The following is a 20,811-nucleotide window of genomic DNA, read 5'->3' as shown; positions in this document are numbered from 1 at the left end:
TGCGCGTGCACACACATACGCACACACACACACACACACACACACACACACACACACACAGAGGTCCACTTAGCAGGTTTGTGGGGCCTATTCTGACACTATGCGAATGATAGACCTCCACACACACATGCAGTCACTACAGGCAGATACACACACACACACAAATGCACATTCTCTCCTCATGCCTCACTCTTCAGCAGCCGGGCGGCAGAGGTAGAGCGATGGAAGCACGGTCTCTCGCGGGGCCTGAAAAAAGTCCAGGTCCTGTGGGACAAGGACATCCAGAAGGCCAGCAGCTTCTTCTCAGCCCTCCTGTGCTGCCATTCCTTTTCCTCCGTCTCCCACCACACTTCCTTTTCTTTTTCCTGATGTCCTGTCTGAGCCGGACTACTGGGTCCCTTCCTCATTTTGATCAGGGGAATATGGGGGGGTGTCCGTCCAGGCTGCGAGCTGTATGAAGGGACACTGGATGATGTGACGTATGCGTCTGTCTGAAGAGGAATGGCAGTTGTCGTGCTGCTGCCGGGGCTTCCCTTTGGGTTCCAGATGGAGATGAGTCGTGACGTCGCTCTGCGATCAAAGGAGTGATAAAACGGAGGACAGTGTGTGTTTGAAGATGTATGTGAGAGGAGGCTGCTGCTGCTGCTGCAGGTGTCTGTGTAGAAGCAAGGTGAGCAGTCTCGCTCAGGACTCTTCTTTCTTCAGCGCTCTTTCCCTCCCTTGTTTCTTTTACAACCACATCAGAGGATACTGCAGTTGTGCTCTCCCTCTCTTTGATAGCTCCTCCTTCCTCTGTTCCACGATGTCCTCACTATTAGTGGCTGACGCACTCCAAGCAGCAGCAGGTGCTGTACCTGTCACCAACACGTGGCGCTGCTGCTGATAGGAAAGGACACCGCTCATCCTCCCTGATCAGAGGAAACACACAGGCTGCGACCCATTTATCAGAGCTCATTTGTTCACTCATTAAACTGTTGTTTGCTCATTATTTAACCATTTCTTAAAACATACCACATCAGTGTTTGTCATGGTCTGACATAATAGCCTCTGTTTACACCTGTTCTGCTAAATAGGAGTAAAAGTGTGACAAATCAAACAAGACCTGAGTTCTAGGTTTTTAAACACAGCGGAGAACAGTAGCCCGTACTAGACTTCATCAGAGCCTGTCCTCTCACACACACACACACACACACACATGCACACACACACACACACACATGCACACACACACACACACACACACACACACACACAGCCAGTGACTCAGCTGAAACGTGTCCTTGAGACATGGCGTGCAATGGGTGCTTAACTCTTTGCAGCTCACTCTGCAGACTTATGGCTGGAAAAACATCAACGTATGCGCACATATGAAGATGAAAAAAGAAGAACAATAATTTGAAGATGATTTCTGCCTGATTTTGCAAAACTGACTGTAAGAAGAGAGCATGTAGAAAACTCACACAGTGAGAGTTTGAACAGCCTTCTTTTCAGATTATGCTTGAGTTGGCCGCTCTATAATTATAATAACAGTCTCTGTCAACGCCTCTCAATGTGGCAGTGAGTCACTGCAGCTGCACTCTACAGCTGTTACACAAAACAATATCAAAACATATGTTTTTATGAAAAAAATGTAACAGCTATTTACTCGTATCTGTGGTAGGATGGCCCCTGTAATTCATCATGATGGTTTAGTAACAGCTGGAGGTTAGGCACCCCTTAAAACCAGTGCACAGTCCTATACATCTGACTCTCAGCACCTCCTGTCTCCAGTGTTTATACGATGTGTTGACAACCACTTATTTGTGTTTTTTATATAACATACCAGTCACTGGTGATGCTTTTCATCATGGTTTGTCTGAATTGTGGTGTTGCCACTGAAGCACTTCTAAAACAATGGTGATGAGGTCATGTTTCCTGTACGTGTTGGGCTGCTTGAATTAATAACTGTGACCTGTACTGACTTCATGATGATACGGCATCTAGCTTATCCCTTATTTATTCATTTCCAAGGACATATAGTAGATTCCCTATGAATCAAGTAGTTTCCCTTTAAGGAAAAATCATTTTTTATTATTTCATCCTATAAGTAGTTTGAGTGAAACATTGATGTCCTGAAGCGTGTTTGGAGGCCTTTAGTTTGTCCACAGTCCCTCTTTTTCTCGAGATCAATATGTTTGACAAGCTTGTTTTTTAAGTGTATTGAATAAATATATAACTGTGGTCAGCTACTACCATGCATTGACATCCTCATTATAATGTGACACCAAAACAGGAGGAGGTACAGTATGTTATTAAAGTGTGTCTCCCCCCTAGTTAGGCGAGACAAACATCATTCAGTCATAAACCTTTACATGAGTGAGGGCTGTCAGATGGGCCCTCTGAGTGAGGTATTCTACTGTCATCTTCTGATCCACTAATGTGGTGTAAAGTGTATCAGTCCTGCCATGAATAAAATCTATAGTGCAGCAAACAGAGCTGTCAGGTAGCATGAATCAGCCTTGAAGATTTACTTGTATAGCTTTAAAAAAATTATTTCACTTTTATCAACCAAGTAAATCAGTAGCAACAAGTAGCAAAGTGCCATTCTTTCACTCATCTCCCCTGTCCCACACTCATGTTCAAACATGATCCCTTTTAGCTACAAAATATCAAAATAAAAGACGGCCATGATGCTGAACCAATGGGTGTCATACCAACGGTCCACAAAACAATGGTTGACACGACAGTGGTGTTAAATAATACCAAAGCCCAGACTGCTGTCCCTCGCATATAATGACATATCAATACAGCAGTTATTGATTTTACCTCAATCAATAGTCAATATGTTACATAGACTTGTTGGTGTTTGAATGCTCCAGTTTTTGAGTAGCAGGTCTGAGTGTCTGACAAAATTAATTAGTTGGCCATTTCACTATCTACTTTTAGTCAGTATCCCTATTTCACAACACAGGCTCACTCTCTGTAGGCCACACTGCCTTTTTCCTGCTTTACGCTTGAATACACGACTTAATTGGCTTAAAATGTAATGTGAATGTGTATTGCCAAGATGTCACTTTGTTCCTATTGGCACGGTCACTAATGGTCGGTCAATGTGACCTCAAAACTCTCTGCCCCAAGCCCACAGCTCAGTGCATTCACCTCAGAGTGAAGTGGAGAGACAAACAGGAGCTCTCTCAATGCACCAACTGCAAACACATTAAAATAACTCAAAAATATTTAATTAATGATGTTCATGTTTGTGGCAGATAGATGTCCAGATTATAATCCAGACTGGTTCCTCACCTGTACCAGGTCCAGCAGCATGCCGGCTGTCACCATTCCCAGTCCGGCCAGCACGTATGAAGGCAGCACCTGGAGGCAGATCACCCTGGGTGACTCCCTGGAGGAAACATGGACCTTCTCCTCATCCATCTCCACTGGACAACTGTGGCTGCTGAGGTTCACGTCTGTTCACAGCTGCCAATTTATCCGTGCACATTAAATCCAAATGGCTGCCAACCATTTAGATTGATCCCAAACTGTTTATCTTTCAGTGTGTGAAGCTGCCCTGTCATCTCCCTCCTTGGTCAACCACATGCCCTGATATGAAAAAGACTAATATTATTTCCTTTGTTATGAATTTATTTATGATGAAAGATCATTTGTGTTATGTAACACATCTCTACTTTTATCATCATCTGGCAGAAAGACCCTTACCCACAGATCAACGTTTTAAATTCACTAATTTGGTGAATTGGATGGCAAATTTTACATAGTTTCCATATTTCGGAAAATATTTATAAAGATCTGGAAACATTTGTTTGGTTTGTTTGTCTACATAGAAATTAAAATGACTTTCAATTGAAGGTCTTTGTAGTTCACTGTTTTCCCCAGATGTCTTTTCTCCTAACTCTTAAATCTGTGCTCTTTCTCTCCTGTCCTTACACTTTGCACATCGTAAGCATTTCTTGGAGATGGAAGTTTTTACCTTCATGTAGGTTCAACTCCACTTGAATCCCCACGGAAACTTACTTCCTTTGCGTTCTATATCATCGGAGCCTATGCTATTAAATGCAGACTTAATAAAGGCAGATGAGAGCTGCATGAGTGGGACATGTAAACAGAATTTAGTTCTGTAAAACAGGAGAAATAATCAAATAGAAGAAACCTCCCACTTACCTGATGATATCAACAGCCTGGACTGTTTTCACCGGCATATTTCTGATTAAGACGTTGGGCTGTATAGTTTTACATCTGATGTAGTTTTACTATAAATTCTACTGTATGCTACCAGTGTGTTGCATTTACAGAGGTAATACCAGGAGGGGGCAGTGTGATTACCTTAGTAACTTGTAACATGTCTTTCACAGCTTTTAGCAGCCACGTAATGAAGAGATACAACTTTTTACAATCTGAACGGTAAAGAACGATTAAGAAACTGCTGAAAAATTTATTCTGAATTAATTCATTATGTTTCCTCCTTTTAATGCCAGACTGGCAAGAGCACTCTGCTGCCATCTAGTGCTTGAAATGGTGCACATATTTTGCGAGTTCACACTGGAACTAGTACATAAAAGACTTTCTGTCAGGGGGGCATGACGGTCATGAATACACTTAATTATTCTTAATTCAGCTAAGAAATATCACAGTGAGATGTTTGTCTTCCCAGGCTGACTTAACGTTGGCTCACTCCTAACTTTGTGGTAAAATCGTGAACAGGTAACCCGAGGCATTAAAAGATCACAAGGTGAACAAAAAAAATCAGTGTTCTCACAATGCAGGTACTGTCATAAGTCAAGGTTAAGAGTTATTATAAGACATACAAACAGACACAAAGTCATTGATGACCAATCATACTACTTATGGTGGACTTCACTGCCTCCCAACTCTCCAACCACTCATTGCACTTTAGACTATACTGCCACATTAAGTCTGCCATTAAAGGTTTCTACTGATATCAGGATCTTATCACGTCATTCATTCACAAGTATTCCCATGACCCCGAACAGAGCTGGACTGATAACCATGCTGGGTATTGTTTCCGCTCGGATGACTCAGGGCCAATGTTATATAACTACTTCAGGGGTGTGCCTAGACTTCTTTAAGGTGGCCCACCTGGGGACTTATGCAGGGCAGGCATGACGCTAGTGGGCACATGCAGTGTCCAGTGAAAAGTCACAATTTCAAATACTTAAATATTTGTTTAAGTATTTAACAGTCAAACTCTTGAATGCCGTCTAACTTTCAAACATACATTTAATGGCAATTAATTCCATTGCAAGTTTGACAATGTGCACACGTTTTTCCTTGGAAAATATGACTGAAAGAGCAAAGTATTTATTTACAACTGAAAATCCTGCCATTAGCCTGTTGAAATCCTCTGATTAGGCAGTCATAGATTTGGATTTTTAGTTGGCACTTGGAATGGCCAATCAGATTTCAAAGGGGGCCCATGCGACCTTTCTGGACATGACCCTGAACTACTAACAGCGTTTGCTACTTTTGCTAGTAATGACTGGCCCAGTAAACCATGAACAGCAGCCCACTGGTTTATAGTCCTTATTACATATGGCTGTCCCAGTCGTGTGCCTTAAAGGAGCCCAGCCCCTCCTGATCTGTCCTGTTGTCTCCCGCTCAGACCATAAACATTTCAAATACGCCTCCTCATACAACAACGTCACAAATCATCCACAGGTTTTATGTTGCCAGTCGTAATTTTTGAATATTCAAAACTAATTCATGAACATCTGGAGGGATTTTTCATTTTAGACATTTCAGTTCAAAACAACTCTTACAAAGAAATGGGAGTTTAAAGTCAGTAAAGTTGGAACAATCCTTGTGGCTTGAAAGTTCTAACATTCCTCTCTGTGGATTTAAAGCATCCAGCGCTCAGTTCAAAAACACTCAACATGTGGTAGTTATTGTAGGAGCCATAATGTGTTTAGTTTGAATTCTTTTACTTCTTTTATTTATTAGGCTTTGCTCCATAAATGGATTTCACATCATTTCCAATAATTTGCAGTGGGCATGGTTTTATTTCACCAGTTCAGTTGTTTAGTGGGAGGAAGACAAATATTTCTGTTGACCGTCATCATCATTGTAATTATCATTGTGATTATCATCAGGATTATTTCATCTTTTGGACTTTTTGTTTAGATGTATTTTTCACCCTTTTGTTGAATAAATAAATGAACGTACCTAAATGTTATATTTATATACAAATGAGTCACACTTACGGGCCAACCTCTTTATTCAATCTTAGCTGTCACACTAATGGTCAAAGCTTGAACTTTATCAGGAGCATCTGCTCTGGAGCTGAATAAGACGAGTTCATTGCTTTCACCATCGTTCATGAAGGACCCTCCCCAACACTGCCCAGAGAGAGAGCTGCACTCCTATCCTGCAGCCTGCAAGTTCATCGGGTTCATAGGTGACTCAAAACTGCCCGTAGGTGTGAATGTTAAATCTGTATTTATATAAGATGGCTGATTGATGTTTCAATTTTGGATTCATATTTATGTGGCGGCTGTGTCCGATGCGTCCTTGGGCAAGACACTTAACCCATGCTCTGTCAGGGTGTATGTGGGTATCTGCTCCTGTGGTCGTTGGCTTGATGTGATAATTGCCTCCACTGTGATAAACAGAGTTTCAAAACAAACAGACAGAAAACAGATATAAAAAATAGTGAAATGTTTGCATTGAACAATGTGAATTCTGTTAGCTGCTTTCATGCAGTAAAACGTATTTGATCAGACAAGTGCTGGAAAGATGAAATGAAACTTAAAGCTTCACAGTAAATGCTTTCATTTACAGAATAGGTTTTCATAACAGAAGCGTCATTGGAAATGAACAAAGTTCACATTTCACAGCGCTGCTCCTCTTCCTGGAATAAATCACTCATCACACATTCTTGCACTCAAACATATTCTGATCGTATCGTTCCTTGTTCCCTCCCCTTCAGATCAGCAGGTGGAAGGTGGGTGTAACCACCCAGAGGTGATATTTATTCCGCAGCACACACGTAGTGTAGAGCACAGTTCAAACCAGTTTAATAGGAAGTGACACTCAGACGAGTTGTCAGAGACGTTGTCAGACTCACTGTCACTGAGAGGTGAAATGGCGCAGAAAGGAGTTCAGCTGGACCGGGAGACCTTCTCTTGTTCGATCTGTCTGGATCTACTGAAGGATCCGGTGACTATTCCCTGTGGACACAACTACAGCATGAAGTGTATTAAAAACCACTGGGATGCAGAGGATGGGAAAAGAGTCTACAGCTGCCCTCAGTGTAGGCAGACCTTCACACCGAGGCCTGTCCTGGTGAAAAACACCATGTTAGCAATGCTAGTAGAGGAGCTGAAGAAGACTGAACTCCTAGCTGCTCCTGCTGATCTCTGCTATGCCGGACCTGAGGATGTGGCCTGTGACGTCTGCACCGGGAGGAAGCTGAAAGCCTGCAGGTCCTGTCTGGTCTGTCTGGCTTCTTACTGTGAGAAACATCTTCAACTTCATTCTGAACTGGATCCGTTCAAAAAGCACAAGCTGGTGGAGCCCTCCAAGAAGCTCCAGGAGAACGTTTGCTCCCGTCACGATGAGGTGATGAAGATGTTCTGCCGCACCGATCAGCAGTCCATCTGTTATCTCTGCTCTGTGGATGAACATAAAGGCCACGACACGGTCTCAGCTGCAGCAGAGAGGAGCGAGAGGCAGAAAGAGCTGGAAGTGTGTCGACAAAAGCTCCGGCAGAGAATCCAGGTCAGAGAGAAAGACGTGAAACTGCTTCAACAGGAGGTGCAGGCTGTCGATAGCAGCGCTGATAAAGCAGTGGAGCAAAGTGAGAAGATGTTTGCTGAGCTGATGCGGCTAATGGAGAAACGAAGCTCTGAGGTGCAGCAGCAGATCAGATCCCAGCAGCAAACTGAAGCGAGTCATCACAGAGAGCTTCAGCAGAAGCTGGAGCAGGAGATCACTGAGCTGCAAAGAAAAGACGCCGAGCTGGATAAACTCTCACACACAGAGGATCACACCCAGTTTCTTCTCGAGTATCCCTCTCGGTCACAACTCAGCGAGTCTACCGACTCCTCCAGCGTCAATATCAGGCCTCGGAGGGACTTTAAGGATGTGTTAGCAGCTGTTTCAGAAGTCAGAGGAAAGCTCCAAGCAGTTCTGAGAGAGAAAGGGACAAACGTCACACAGACAGTAGCTGAAGTGGTTCTGATTTCACAACCAGAGCCGAGGACCAGAGCTGAGTTCTTAAGCTATGCATGTGACCTCACACTGGATACAAACACTGCAAACACACGGCTGTTCTTACCGGAGGGGAAGAAAAGAGCAACATTGAGAACAGAACGCCAGCCTTATCCCACTCACCCAGACAGATTCACTGAGTGTTGGCAGGTCCTGAGTCACCAGAGTCTGACTGGACGTTGTTACTGGGAGGTGAAGTGGAAAGGAGATGGAGCTTGTGTAGCAGTCGCATACAAGAGCATCAGCAGAGCAGGAAGCTGGAATAAATGTGGATTTGGACAAAATGACAAATCTTGGGCATTAGATTGTTACAACAACAATAGTAACTTTTGGTACAACAAAGACAAATCCCCAGTGGTGAATCCTCAGTCCTCCAGAGTAGGAGTGTACCTGGATCACAGTGCAGGTGTCCTGTCTTTCTACAGCATCTCTTCAACCATGACTCTACTCCGAAGAGTCCAGACCACATTCACTGAGCCTCTATATGCTGGACTATGGCTAAATAACTTCATAGCTGAAGACACTGCTGAGTTCTGTAAACTGAAATAGACAAGGTGTATATTAGGATTGTGTTTAAATTATGTGCTGCTTTGGGCTCTTTCTTTGTCTCCCTGTCAATCAAACCATATCTATATCTTCTCATTTGTTCTGTAAGTGTTTGAGTCTCTTAAAGTAACACTCCTTCGTGTGTCTTTCTTTTTTACCTTTCGCTGCTCACAGGGATGTTTAAACACCTGAACTGATCTGCATGAAAATATAGACACTATCAGCATCTCTGCTCTTGATGTGCATTTTAGATTTGAATAGATGTGTTTGTGTGTGCTGCTTGGTGGTGCAGTGTTTGCATTCATACCTGGTTTGAATCCAGGGACAGGGCGGCCTGGCATGTTGTCCTTGGCATGCATGGGTGGGTTCTCTATGGCTTTCTTCTGCAGTCTAGAGACACGTTTGATTGGTTAATTTGTGAGTCTTTATTGTCTGTGGGCGTGAATGGTTGTCATGTGTATGTTAATACTGTGATTAGATGGTGACCTGTCCAGGGTGTGCCTTGGCCCGCCCTACCAGGATATGACGTAGGTGTAGAATTAATCTTTTTTTTTTTTTTCTAAGAGCCACAGGTTGGTTTTAAATCCTGGCCCCGCCCACTTTTGAGGACTTAAGCCTACGTCTGTACATGGGGCACAGGCACTAACCTCTAGACTATACCAGACCATAAACTCTTGTTAACATTGATATTGATGATTAATGAGAATTGTACTATTGTTTGTTTGTTTTTTCAACATTGTTATCCATAAGCAATGGGAGATTTTTTATTTGAGATTTTGATCAAATAAACTGATTGTGTGGTTGAAGAGAATCAGACTTTACTGATTGGATGTGTGAACAAAGTGAGGTTTACATCAAGAATATAAAAAGTTGGTAATGTGACACTATTCTGAGTAAGAGTGAGAGTTTGTTTATTAGTTTAGTGAGATTGTTTAAAGCTGAAGAGTATTTATCAGTCAGTCTGTGCTCTCAGCCCGCCTCACTTGAACAGCTCTGTCACTGAAAAAAAGAGTGGAGGGTTAATTTTATGCTTTTCTTTTAAAAAAGAATGTCTGGCCAAGGTGAATTGACTGAACACTGTACATTTTTTTTTTTTTTCAAGATTTGTTTTTTGGCTTTTCATGCCTTTATTATAGATGGAGGAAGGTGGATAAGGTCGGAAGGGGGGAGGCATGCGGGGGATGGGCCACAGGCCGGACGCGAGCCCGTGCCGCCCGCGCGCGAGGACTGAGCCTCAATACGTGGGGTCGCGCGCACTGCCGCTGCGCTACCGGCGACCCCGAACACTGTACATTTTGATGCATCTGACTTAATCAATTTGTTTTTCAAAGTTTAAATGTCTCGGAATTTAGTTTTGTTAAAAAAAAAATTAAAAAAAGTAATTGCAAAACTACTGAATGAAAAGTTGGACATGCGTTTTTCAAAATTGTTCTCAACAACCTGCACATGAGATGGACAGTACAGTCCACCTCTCCCCTCCCCTCAGCCAATAAGCTCCCTGTTGATAAATCCAAACATCGGTAAACAGATAATGATAATAACTGATGAACATAAAACAACAACAAAAAAAGATCAATTCAGATAAGAGTTTTATGGTGTAATAAAGATGGCAACAGTAATTCACACTACTCCAGCATGTCAGCTCTGTGCTCCATAAGGTCACAGCTCAACATAAATGCACCTGCACTACGATACACGTCACTGCCTGGATATACACACATCAATCAGAGCAGTCCACAATTATCTGCCACCAAAATATTTCAAAACTTTAGTCTGACAGGAGTGGCTGAAAAGTTTCAAAGTGAGCAATAAGAAGCTGCCAAGTTGTGACGTGTCTCTGATGAGCCATGTTCAACAAATGTAACTTTCCTGCACGTCATTCCCTATTCTCTCTCTCTCTCTCTCTCTCTCTCTCTCTCTCTCTCTCTCTCTCTCTCTCTCTCTCTGTGTCTCTCTCCCTCTCCTTATGTTCTCTCTCTCCCCCTCTCTCTCTCTTTGTGTCTCTGTCTCTTTCTCTCTCTCTCTCTCTCTCTCTCTCTCTCTCTCTCTCTCTCTCTCTCTCTGTGTCTCTCTCTCTCTCTGTGTCTCTCTCCCTCTCCTTGTGTCTCTCTCTCTCTCCCCCCCCCCTCTCTCTCTCTCTCTTTGTGTCTCTGTCTCTTTCTCTCTCTCTCTCTCTCTCTCTCTCTCTCTCTGTGTCTCTCTCCCTCTCCTTGTGTCTCTCTCTCTCTCCCCCCCCCTCTCTCTCTCCCTCTCTCTCTCTCTCTCTTTGTGTCTCTGTCTCCCCCTCTCTCTCTCTCTCTCTCTCTCTCTCAGATTTCTAACTCTAACAACTGTGTCTAAATAAAGAAATAGAAAGTCATAAATAAACCTTAAAACAAATAACAGCATGGGAACAGGACAGAGTGTATTATTTAAATGTAAATACGTTTACAATAAGTTAAAAAAAATCAATAAAATGTCCACATGGGCTGGCTCAACATTTCAGCTCGGTTGCCTTGGTAAGGGAGTCTGATCACCCTGCAGTTTGGGGTCAAGTTATTTACATTTTCATCATCTTTGTGTTTAAGTATCTATATTCACAGATTTTTACAGGCACTGTTCACATGGAGAGGAAACAGAACACCCCGCAATATTATCATCTTACAATTCCATCCAAAATGAGTCTTCATACACAGCAGTTAAACCAACATTGGTTAAGACTACACATCCTTTGTTTTTTTAACTGTGATTGTTCTATTTCAGGCCCTCTTTCATTTGAACATTGAACAATGTGAATTCTGTTAGCTGCTTTCATGCAGTAAAACGTATTTGATCAGACAAGTGCTGGAAAGATGAAATGAAACTTAAAGCTTCACAGTAAATGCTTTCATTTACAGAATAGGTTTTCATAACAGAAGCGTCATTGGAAATGAACAAAGTTCACATTTCACAGCGCTGCTCCTCTTCCTGGAATAAATCACTCATCACACATTCTTGCACTCAAACATATTCTGATCGTATCGTTCCTTGTTCCCTCCCCTTCAGATCAGCAGGTGGAAGGTGGGTGTAACCACCCAGAGGTGATATTTATTCCGCAGCACACACGTAGTGTAGAGCACAGTTCAAACCAGTTTAATAGGAAGTGACACTCAGACGAGTTGTCAGAGACGTTGTCAGACTCACTGTCACTGAGAGGTGAAATGGCGCAGAAAGGAGTTCAGCTGGACCGGGAGACCTTCTCTTGTTCGATCTGTCTGGATCTACTGAAGGATCCGGTGACTATTCCCTGTGGACACAACTACAGCATGAAGTGTATTAAAAACCACTGGGATGCAGAGGATGGGAAAAGAGTCTACAGCTGCCCTCAGTGTAGGCAGACCTTCACACCGAGGCCTGTCCTGGTGAAAAACACCATGTTAGCAATGCTAGTAGAGGAGCTGAAGAAGACTGAACTCCTAGCTGCTCCTGCTGATCTCTGCTATGCCGGACCTGAGGATGTGGCCTGTGACGTCTGCACCGGGAGGAAGCTGAAAGCCTGCAGGTCCTGTCTGGTCTGTCTGGCTTCTTACTGTGAGAAACATCTTCAACTTCATTCTGAACTGGATCCGTTCAAAAAGCACAAGCTGGTGGAGCCCTCCAAGAAGCTCCAGGAGAACGTTTGCTCCCGTCACGATGAGGTGATGAAGATGTTCTGCCGCACCGATCAGCAGTCCATCTGTTATCTCTGCTCTGTGGATGAACATAAAGGCCACGACACGGTCTCAGCTGCAGCAGAGAGGAGCGAGAGGCAGAAAGAGCTGGAAGTGTGTCGACAAAAGCTCCGGCAGAGAATCCAGGTCAGAGAGAAAGACGTGAAACTGCTTCAACAGGAGGTGCAGGCTGTCGATAGCAGCGCTGATAAAGCAGTGGAGCAAAGTGAGAAGATGTTTGCTGAGCTGATGCGGCTAATGGAGAAACGAAGCTCTGAGGTGCAGCAGCAGATCAGATCCCAGCAGCAAACTGAAGCGAGTCATCACAGAGAGCTTCAGCAGAAGCTGGAGCAGGAGATCACTGAGCTGCAAAGAAAAGACGCCGAGCTGGATAAACTCTCACACACAGAGGATCACACCCAGTTTCTTCTCGAGTATCCCTCTCGGTCACAACTCAGCGAGTCTACCGACTCCTCCAGCGTCAATATCAGGCCTCGGAGGGACTTTAAGGATGTGTTAGCAGCTGTTTCAGAAGTCAGAGGAAAGCTCCAAGCAGTTCTGAGAGAGAAAGGGACAAACGTCACACAGACAGTAGCTGAAGTGGTTCTGATTTCACAACCAGAGCCGAGGACCAGAGCTGAGTTCTTAAGCTATGCATGTGACCTCACACTGGATACAAACACTGCAAACACACGGCTGTTCTTACCGGAGGGGAAGAAAAGAGCAACATTGAGAACAGAACGCCAGCCTTATCCCACTCACCCAGACAGATTCACTGAGTGTTGGCAGGTCCTGAGTCACCAGAGTCTGACTGGACGTTGTTACTGGGAGGTGAAGTGGAAAGGAGATGGAGCTTGTGTAGCAGTCGCATACAAGAGCATCAGCAGAGCAGGAAGCTGGAATAAATGTGGATTTGGACAAAATGACAAATCTTGGGCATTAGATTGTTACAACAACAATAGTAACTTTTGGTACAACAAAGACAAATCCCCAGTGGTGAATCCTCAGTCCTCCAGAGTAGGAGTGTACCTGGATCACAGTGCAGGTGTCCTGTCTTTCTACAGCATCTCTTCAACCATGACTCTACTCCGAAGAGTCCAGACCACATTCACTGAGCCTCTATATGCTGGACTATGGCTAAATAACTTCATAGCTGAAGACACTGCTGAGTTCTGTAAACTGAAATAGACAAGGTGTATATTAGGATTGTGTTTAAATTATGTGCTGCTTTGGGCTCTTTCTTTGTCTCCCTGTCAATCAAACCATATCTATATCTTCTCATTTGTTCTGTAAGTGTTTGAGTCTCTTAAAGTAACACTCCTTCGTGTGTCTTTCTTTTTTACCTTTCGCTGCTCACAGGGATGTTTAAACACCTGAACTGATCTGCATGAAAATATAGACACTATCAGCATCTCTGCTCTTGATGTGCATTTTAGATTTGAATAGATGTGTTTGTGTGTGCTGCTTGGTGGTGCAGTGTTTGCATTCATACCTGGTTTGAATCCAGGGACAGGGCGGCCTGGCATGTTGTCCTTGGCATGCATGGGTGGGTTCTCTATGGCTTTCTTCTGCAGTCTAGAGACACGTTTGATTGGTTAATTTGTGAGTCTTTATTGTCTGTGGGCGTGAATGGTTGTCATGTGTATGTTAATACTGTGATTAGATGGTGACCTGTCCAGGGTGTGCCTTGGCCCGCCCTACCAGGATATGACGTAGGTGTAGAATTAATCTTTTTTTTTTTTTTCTAAGAGCCACAGGTTGGTTTTAAATCCTGGCCCCGCCCACTTTTGAGGACTTAAGCCTACGTCTGTACATGGGGCACAGGCACTAACCTCTAGACTATACCAGACCATAAACTCTTGTTAACATTGATATTGATGATTAATGAGAATTGTACTATTGTTTGTTTGTTTTTTCAACATTGTTATCCATAAGCAATGGGAGATTTTTTATTTGAGATTTTGATCAAATAAACTGATTGTGTGGTTGAAGAGAATCAGACTTTACTGATTGGATGTGTGAACAAAGTGAGGTTTACATCAAGAATATAAAAAGTTGGTAATGTGACACTATTCTGAGTAAGAGTGAGAGTTTGTTTATTAGTTTAGTGAGATTGTTTAAAGCTGAAGAGTATTTATCAGTCAGTCTGTGCTCTCAGCCCGCCTCACTTGAACAGCTCTGTCACTGAAAAAAAGAGTGGAGGGTTAATTTTATGCTTTTCTTTTAAAAAAGAATGTCTGGCCAAGGTGAATTGACTGAACACTGTACTTTTTTTTTTTTTTTCAAGATTTGTTTTTTGGCTTTTCATGCCTTTATTATAGATGGAGGAAGGTGGATAAGGTCGGAAGGGGGAGGCATGCGGGGGATGGGCCACAGGCCGGACGCGAGCCCGTGCCGCCCGCGCGCGAGGACTGAGCCTCAATACGTGGGGTCGCGCGCACTGCCGCTGCGCTACCGGCGACCCCGAACACTGTACATTTTGATGCATCTGACTTAATCAATTTGTTTTTCAAAGTTTAAATGTCTCGGAATTTAGTTTTGTTAAAAAAAAAATTAAAAAAAGTAATTGCAAAACTACTGAATGAAAAGTTGGACATGCGTTTTTCAAAATTGTTCTCAACAACCTGCACATGAGATGGACAGTACAGTCCACCTCTCCCCTCCCCTCAGCCAATAAGCTCCCTGTTGATAAATCCAAACATCGGTAAACAGATAATGATAATAACTGATGAACATAAAACAACAACAAAAAAAGATCAATTCAGATAAGAGTTTTATGGTGTAATAAAGATGGCAACAGTAATTCACACTACTCCAGCATGTCAGCTCTGTGCTCCATAAGGTCACAGCTCAACATAAATGCACCTGCACTACGATACACGTCACTGCCTGGATATACACACATCAATCAGAGCAGTCCACAATTATCTGCCACCAAAATATTTCAAAACTTTAGTCTGACAGGAGTGGCTGAAAAGTTTCAAAGTGAGCAATAAGAAGCTGCCAAGTTGTGACGTGTCTCTGATGAGCCATGTTCAACAAATGTAACTTTCCTGCACGTCATTCCCTATTCTCTCTCTCTCTCTCTCTCTCTCTCTCTCTCTCTCTCTCTGTGTCTCTCTCCCTCTCCTTATGTCTCTCTCTCCCCCTCTCTCTCTCTTTGTGTCTCTGTCTCTTTCTCTCTCTCTCTCTCTCTCTCTCTCTCTCTCTCTCTGTGTCTCTCTCTCTCTGTGTGTCTCTCTCCCTCTCCTTGTGTCTCTCTCTCTCTCCCCCTCTCTCTCTCTCTCTCTTTGTGTCTCTGTCTCTTTCTCTCTCTCTCTCTCTCTCTCTCTCTCTCTCTGTGTCTCTCTCCCTCTCCTTGTGTCTCTCTCTCTCTCTCTCCCCCCCCCCTCTCTCTCTCCCTCTCTCTCTCTCTCTCTTTGTGTCTCTGTCTCCCCCTCTCTCTCTCTCTCTCTCTCTCTCTCAGATTTCTAACTCTAACAACTGTGTCTAAATAAAGAAATAGAAAGTCATAAATAAACCTTAAAACAAATAACAGCATGGGAACAGGACAGAGTGTATTATTTAAATGTAAATACGTTTACAATAAGTTAAAAAAAATCAATAAAATGTCCACATGGGCTGGCTCAACATTTCAGCTCGGTTGCCTTGGTAAGGGAGTCTGATCACCCTGCAGTTTGGGGTCAAGTTATTTACATTTTCATCATCTTTGTGTTTAAGTATCTATATTCACAGATTTTTACAGGCACTGTTCACATGGAGAGGAAACAGAACACCCCGCAATATTATCATCTTACAATTCCATCCAAAATGAGTCTTCATACACAGCAGTTAAACCAACATTGGTTAAGACTACACATCCTTTGTTTTTTTAACTGTGATTGTTCTATTTCAGGCCCTCTTTCATTTCTTTAGCATGCTGGTAGTTTTCACCTCACGGGTTCAAAGGTGCAGGTTGTGTCAGTGACTATAAAGAATGAAGAAAGGCATGCTGCTATAAATATTCCCTCTACACCTCCCATCTCCAGTTCAGGTCTCATGTTATATGTCAGGGGTTGAGCTCCAGTTTGTTCACTGGATTATGTGTTGCAACCAGAGGTGGCCTTATACGCAGGTTGTTTATGAAGTCTCTTTACTAGGTCATTAGGTGTTTGGATTGGCATCATTGTAGCCGTTCAAGATGTCGTGTTGGGTTTCCACTGGTGTTTTCTGGCAGAGGCAGACTCTCATCAGTCATCTGCTCACAGCTGGGGTTTGCAGCTCATTTGCTCACTTTACTTCCTGACAGTAAACAAGGTCAATGCAGGAGAGCAGCACCAGAAGTCTCTGCTGGAAAGGTTGGATTCTTTGAACACGTTTAGCACGTAGCAACGTATGCATTGTTTTTCCAGTTGAATGGGTTTTTTTCAAATAATTGTTGTTATAATACGAGGGATTGTTTATCCATGAACAGTTTGGTGAACTTAATGGTTGGGTTACATGGTGGTTGATTTGTTTCTTAAGGTGTGTGTTTTCACCTGAAGAACATGGCCTGGGCTTGTGAGGCGCCGCAGAAGAGAGGCTCCGGTGAAAACAGTGGGATTAAGCCTGAGACCATCAACCGCTCAATTAGTGCACCAACAACTAGAATCACCACCATCCGTCTTCGGGACATTTATGATCCAAAGCCTCAACCCCAGAAAGTTCCAGTTCGGATTCGCCCTCCAGGTCCACGACCTCCCTCAGTCAAGGAGCTCAATTTGAAACAGAGCTTCCCCAGCGATCCTCCAACAAAGACAATCATGAGGAGACGAGCTCAGTCTCTTCCTTCGACTGCAGAGAGGAAAAAGCAGTTCAGAAGCCTGCAGGTACGTTTTGTGGACTCGTTGGGACTCGAGTTAGAGGAAGTCAAGGTGTTTAAAGCTCAAGAGCACCCATCCATACCTGAACATGTTTTGTTTAGACTACTAATGAGTTCTGAGCATGCTTTCGGGAGGTCGTTGGAGTTGTCCCTGCCTTACTTCAAACCTTGCTTCCCGGAGAATATGGGGATTCATCCTGACTTCTTGAAGAAACTCTGCACTCAGAGCGTGTGCCTGGAGCAGGTTGTGTGTTCAGAGCAGGGAATAACAGGCACTATACGAGTACTTAATCTGGCATATGAGAAAAAGGTCACAGTGCACTATTCTTTCACCAACTGGAGAAGCCAAACGGAAACAACAGCATCGTGGCAATCAAGCAGTTTCAGAGGAGACCGAGATTGCAATGATCCGGAAACAGATATCTTTAGATTTCGTCTGCCCGTGCCGCCCTTCATTTTGCAGCCCGGAGCTGTTTTAGAGTTTGCCATCTGCTACAGTGTGAAAGGATCAAATTACTGGGACAACAACGAAGGACACAACTACAAGTTGTCTTGCCACAGCTACAAAGTAACTGTCCCAAGGGAGTGTGAGGACAGCTTGCTGCACTTTACCTGAGTGTCCACAAAGGGGCGCTGTGACACATGCAAAACAAGCTAATTCTTTGCAGGAACTGTTACTACAGAAGCCCCAAGAGGACACACATCCATGCATATAACCTCAGAAGAGCGATGTCTCAGCTCTGAAAGACATCAGACCTGAGGCAACATGGACGCCCCCATGAGTATTTTTGTTTTCGACATTACCAGGTGATAACACAATACGTGAAAGTTTCCAAACGGAAGCAAGGTGACTTTTCCACTGATAGTACCTGCAAGAAACTATTGGTCTGATCGATTATTAAAAACAAGACTAGGCTTCTAAATGTACAGCTGAAACTTTACTGATGATGCACAGAGCAGGCATGTTGGATTTTGAGCTTGGGTAAATGAAGTTCTTTGAATTGTATTAAAATGTTCCTGAAGACTTCCACTTTGACTTGCAACTGGAAATTATAACATGTAACGTAATAAAAAATGGAACGTACAATAGATTTCCTGATAAAAATGTCATTTCAGTCCTTTCTCCAGGCGTCAGGAAATGTACTGTTAACTTGTTTTCATTGGGAAACGAATGCTGCTGTATTTAGAGATCAACACAGTTAAGTTCAGATCTCATGAAGAACAATCAGGAACAAATTGTTATCACAAGTTAAAAGAGTTCAAGGGGGCCCGAGGCAGGAAATAACTGGGAGACCTATAACCTGAATTTATCACCTTTATGTCTGTCACTGTCCCAACACTTACTCCTCTTACTCTTTTCTCCTGTTTTTGTTTTCTCTCATATATAGACAGATCATTCCTCTTCATTTTTTTGGTTGACAGTTAGCAGGGCAACAAGAGTCAGATGGTTTTCTTACTGTCATTGCAAAATTTGCACGGCGGCTGCTCTGGTTAAAGGTTTGTGAGCCCTCAGGGGCCTCCTTCTCTGCTTCCGTAGCTACCATGGTCCTCTTCACTTATAACGAGCAGTGATTTACACAATAAATACAAGTACTCACCTGTTGCTCCTTGAGTCAATCTCCACTCTCTCCCTGATTTCCATCTCTATCCACTGTCCTATCCAATAAAGGCACAAAAAGGCCCAAAATAAATCTTTAAATAAATACTAAGTACTCTAGGAGAAAAGCTGGAGTTTATTTTATAACAAATGTTTTTCTGCTGTACTCAGTTGTAGAGGAGAAAACTTCGGAGACACATCCATATTTTTGGTTTATTTCACAACTTCATGTTGTTTTGTGATGTGAGAATCTTTTTGATGTTCATGAACCTTCTGCTAAGATAAAAATGGCGTGACCTCATTCTGCTTTTGTCTCTTTTTTTAATTGGACGAAAGAGTGCAACGTTAATTCCACTGTTGCTCTGCGAGCGGCGGCTCCCTTACATCGTTTACAGCGCTGACCTTTCACCGAAAACGTTTCCACTGAGAGAGGCCAGATTCCAGGGAACTTTTTGGCAGGCTGCAGCGTTTGGCTCACAGGAGGACATTCTGCCATCTGCATGAGTCACAGCAGCTGCCTGGCATGTTTTTAAAATGACAGCAGCTATCTGAACACCTACGACATTACTGAGCGTGTCGAGCCTTTATACATAATACTTCAGTCAGTTGTTTATTAAAGGTACAGTCAGATTAACCATGGAGAATAGCGAACACTACCACTAGAAATAAATACATTTGAATCAGTCATTTGGTCTTAATATAAACCATTGTTATTTGTTCTTGCTACAACACATTTGGGTTTACATTAATATTTTCAATGATGTCCTCTTGAGTGTTTGTAAAAAGATTTAAGTGACAACGAGAATAGAAAACAGCATTTGGATTTAAGAGTGTTTTTTCTTTTTCTCATATTATCACGATTTTCATCAAATCTAAATGCAAATCAGTGATTTAAGTGCATCTCTGCAGGAACATCACAAATTCAACTAGATGGCGCCATTACTTAAGAGCCTCTCAGCAGGAGGACGCCAGCATGTACTTGGTTTATGTTTTCAGCAGAGGAACTTTTTCCGATCTCAAACAGGAGGAAATGTGACCTCGTATCATGAGGTTATAGAGTCCTGCATTCTTAACCTCAAGACTTTTAGCAGTCAAAATAACAGTACATGAAGATGAAGAACACAAGTTATTACTATTTTATTTTCAGGCTTTTTAAGTGATGCAGGAATTTCAAAAGATAATGTATCCATTAAGTGTCATGATCCATCTTATTTTGTCTTTAATTACTCCTTAATATCATATCATATCATAATAAATGAAACCCTAACCCAACCAATGTTGAAAAAATAAGAAAAAAGAAATATGAATATGAAAAAAATAATAATCAATAACTTCACAGTATTTTATTGTGAGTGAACAACACGTGTGCTGTGTGTTTAATTCTTAAGGTTCCACAATCCAAGATTCATGCAACATAAGTGTCATTATGTTTGCTCTTGCATCTTCTGTTTGAAACCTTACAAAGCAAATATCAAATATTTTAAATATCAAATGACCTTGTGAGTCAAAAGGTATGGAGCCCTTAAAGAGACAGCATTATTCTTTTATTTTAACTCATGTAAACTTTCTCATAGCCATTATTTTTTTTCTTTTTTGCTATTGATTGTTTATATTCCCTGTTTTTACTGTTTTTTGGAGCTGTTGTGACACCCAAATTCCCCTCCCCATTGGGGGATCAATAAAGATTATCCTTATCCTTATCTCTTGTATATTGGACTGTTAATTGGCTATGGATTGACTGATGACTGATTGGCTGGCCTCCACTCCTCATCCATAACCGAACCCTTTGTTTCCCTCTCTCACTTCTGGCATCTTTAGGTTGCTTACAATAACTGGACTAATTGGACGATTTATTCCACTCGAGCGCTTGTTGTGAGGTAAAGTGGATGAAGGCATGTGTCACAACACTACAGCACAATCTTTCCTCAGTTCTGGAA

At 42.7% G+C, this 20,811-nt stretch overlaps 3 protein-coding genes and 1 long non-coding RNA gene across 5 annotated transcripts; 3 read left to right on the top strand and 1 right to left on the bottom strand.

Annotated features, from left to right (window-relative positions):
• Window positions 1-3,302: 3,302 nt before the first annotated feature.
• On the bottom strand, window positions 3,303-4,228 carry LOC306822253. The gene is made up of 3 exons (XR_013778877.1): window positions 4,159-4,228; window positions 3,968-4,078; window positions 3,303-3,579 (listed from the first exon to the last, which is right to left on the bottom strand). It is a non-coding gene; the product is annotated as an uncharacterized lncRNA (long non-coding RNA).
• A 2,731-nt stretch (window positions 4,229-6,959) lies between these two features.
• Window positions 6,960-9,444, top strand: LOC306823126 (tripartite motif-containing protein 16-like). Its single transcript, XM_079342499.1, has one exon. It carries the CDS (start codon window positions 7,096-7,098, stop codon window positions 8,770-8,772), a length of 1,677 nt encoding a protein of 558 aa, XP_079198625.1. The 5' UTR covers window positions 6,960-7,095; the 3' UTR covers window positions 8,773-9,444.
• Window positions 9,445-11,763: 2,319 nt separating this feature from the next.
• LOC306821859 (tripartite motif-containing protein 16-like) lies at window positions 11,764-14,297 on the top strand. Its single transcript, XM_079340446.1, has one exon. The coding sequence runs from the start codon at window positions 11,949-11,951 to the stop codon at window positions 13,623-13,625; it is 1,677 nt and encodes a 558-aa protein (XP_079196572.1). The 5' UTR covers window positions 11,764-11,948; the 3' UTR covers window positions 13,626-14,297.
• Window positions 14,298-16,541: 2,244 nt separating this feature from the next.
• Window positions 16,542-19,489, top strand: LOC306822431 (protein phosphatase 1 regulatory subunit 3D-like). 2 transcript variants are annotated; one of them, XR_013778885.1, is made up of 2 exons: window positions 16,542-18,084; window positions 19,211-19,489. XR_013778885.1 is itself a non-coding variant. In XM_079341468.1 (1 exon), exon 1 carries the CDS (start codon window positions 16,964-16,966, stop codon window positions 17,891-17,893), a length of 930 nt encoding a protein of 309 aa, XP_079197594.1. In that variant the 5' UTR covers window positions 16,542-16,963; the 3' UTR covers window positions 17,894-19,175. The 2 variants fall into 2 exon arrangements, 1 of the variants encoding a protein (XP_079197594.1); XM_079341468.1 differs by lacking the exon at window positions 19,211-19,489 and having other exon boundaries at window positions 16,542-19,175.
• The last annotated feature ends 1,322 nt before the right edge of the window (window positions 19,490-20,811 follow it).

This window comes from Symphodus melops, assembly GCF_947650265.1.
Source record: "Symphodus melops genome assembly, chromosome: 4".
In the NCBI taxonomy this organism is placed as follows: domain Eukaryota; kingdom Metazoa; phylum Chordata; class Actinopteri; order Labriformes; family Labridae; genus Symphodus; species Symphodus melops.
This window is presented reverse-complemented; position numbering and strand designations above follow the sequence as displayed.

Excerpts from the sequence above, each read along its gene's own strand:
- LOC306823126 (XM_079342499.1), top strand. The coding sequence starts at position 7,096 with ATGGCGCAGAAAGGAGTTCAGCTGGACCGGGAGACCTTCTCTTGTTCG.
- LOC306821859 (XM_079340446.1), top strand. The coding sequence starts at position 11,949 with ATGGCGCAGAAAGGAGTTCAGCTGGACCGGGAGACCTTCTCTTGTTCG.
- LOC306822431 (XM_079341468.1), top strand. The coding sequence starts at position 16,964 with ATGGCCTGGGCTTGTGAGGCGCCGCAGAAGAGAGGCTCCGGTGAAAAC.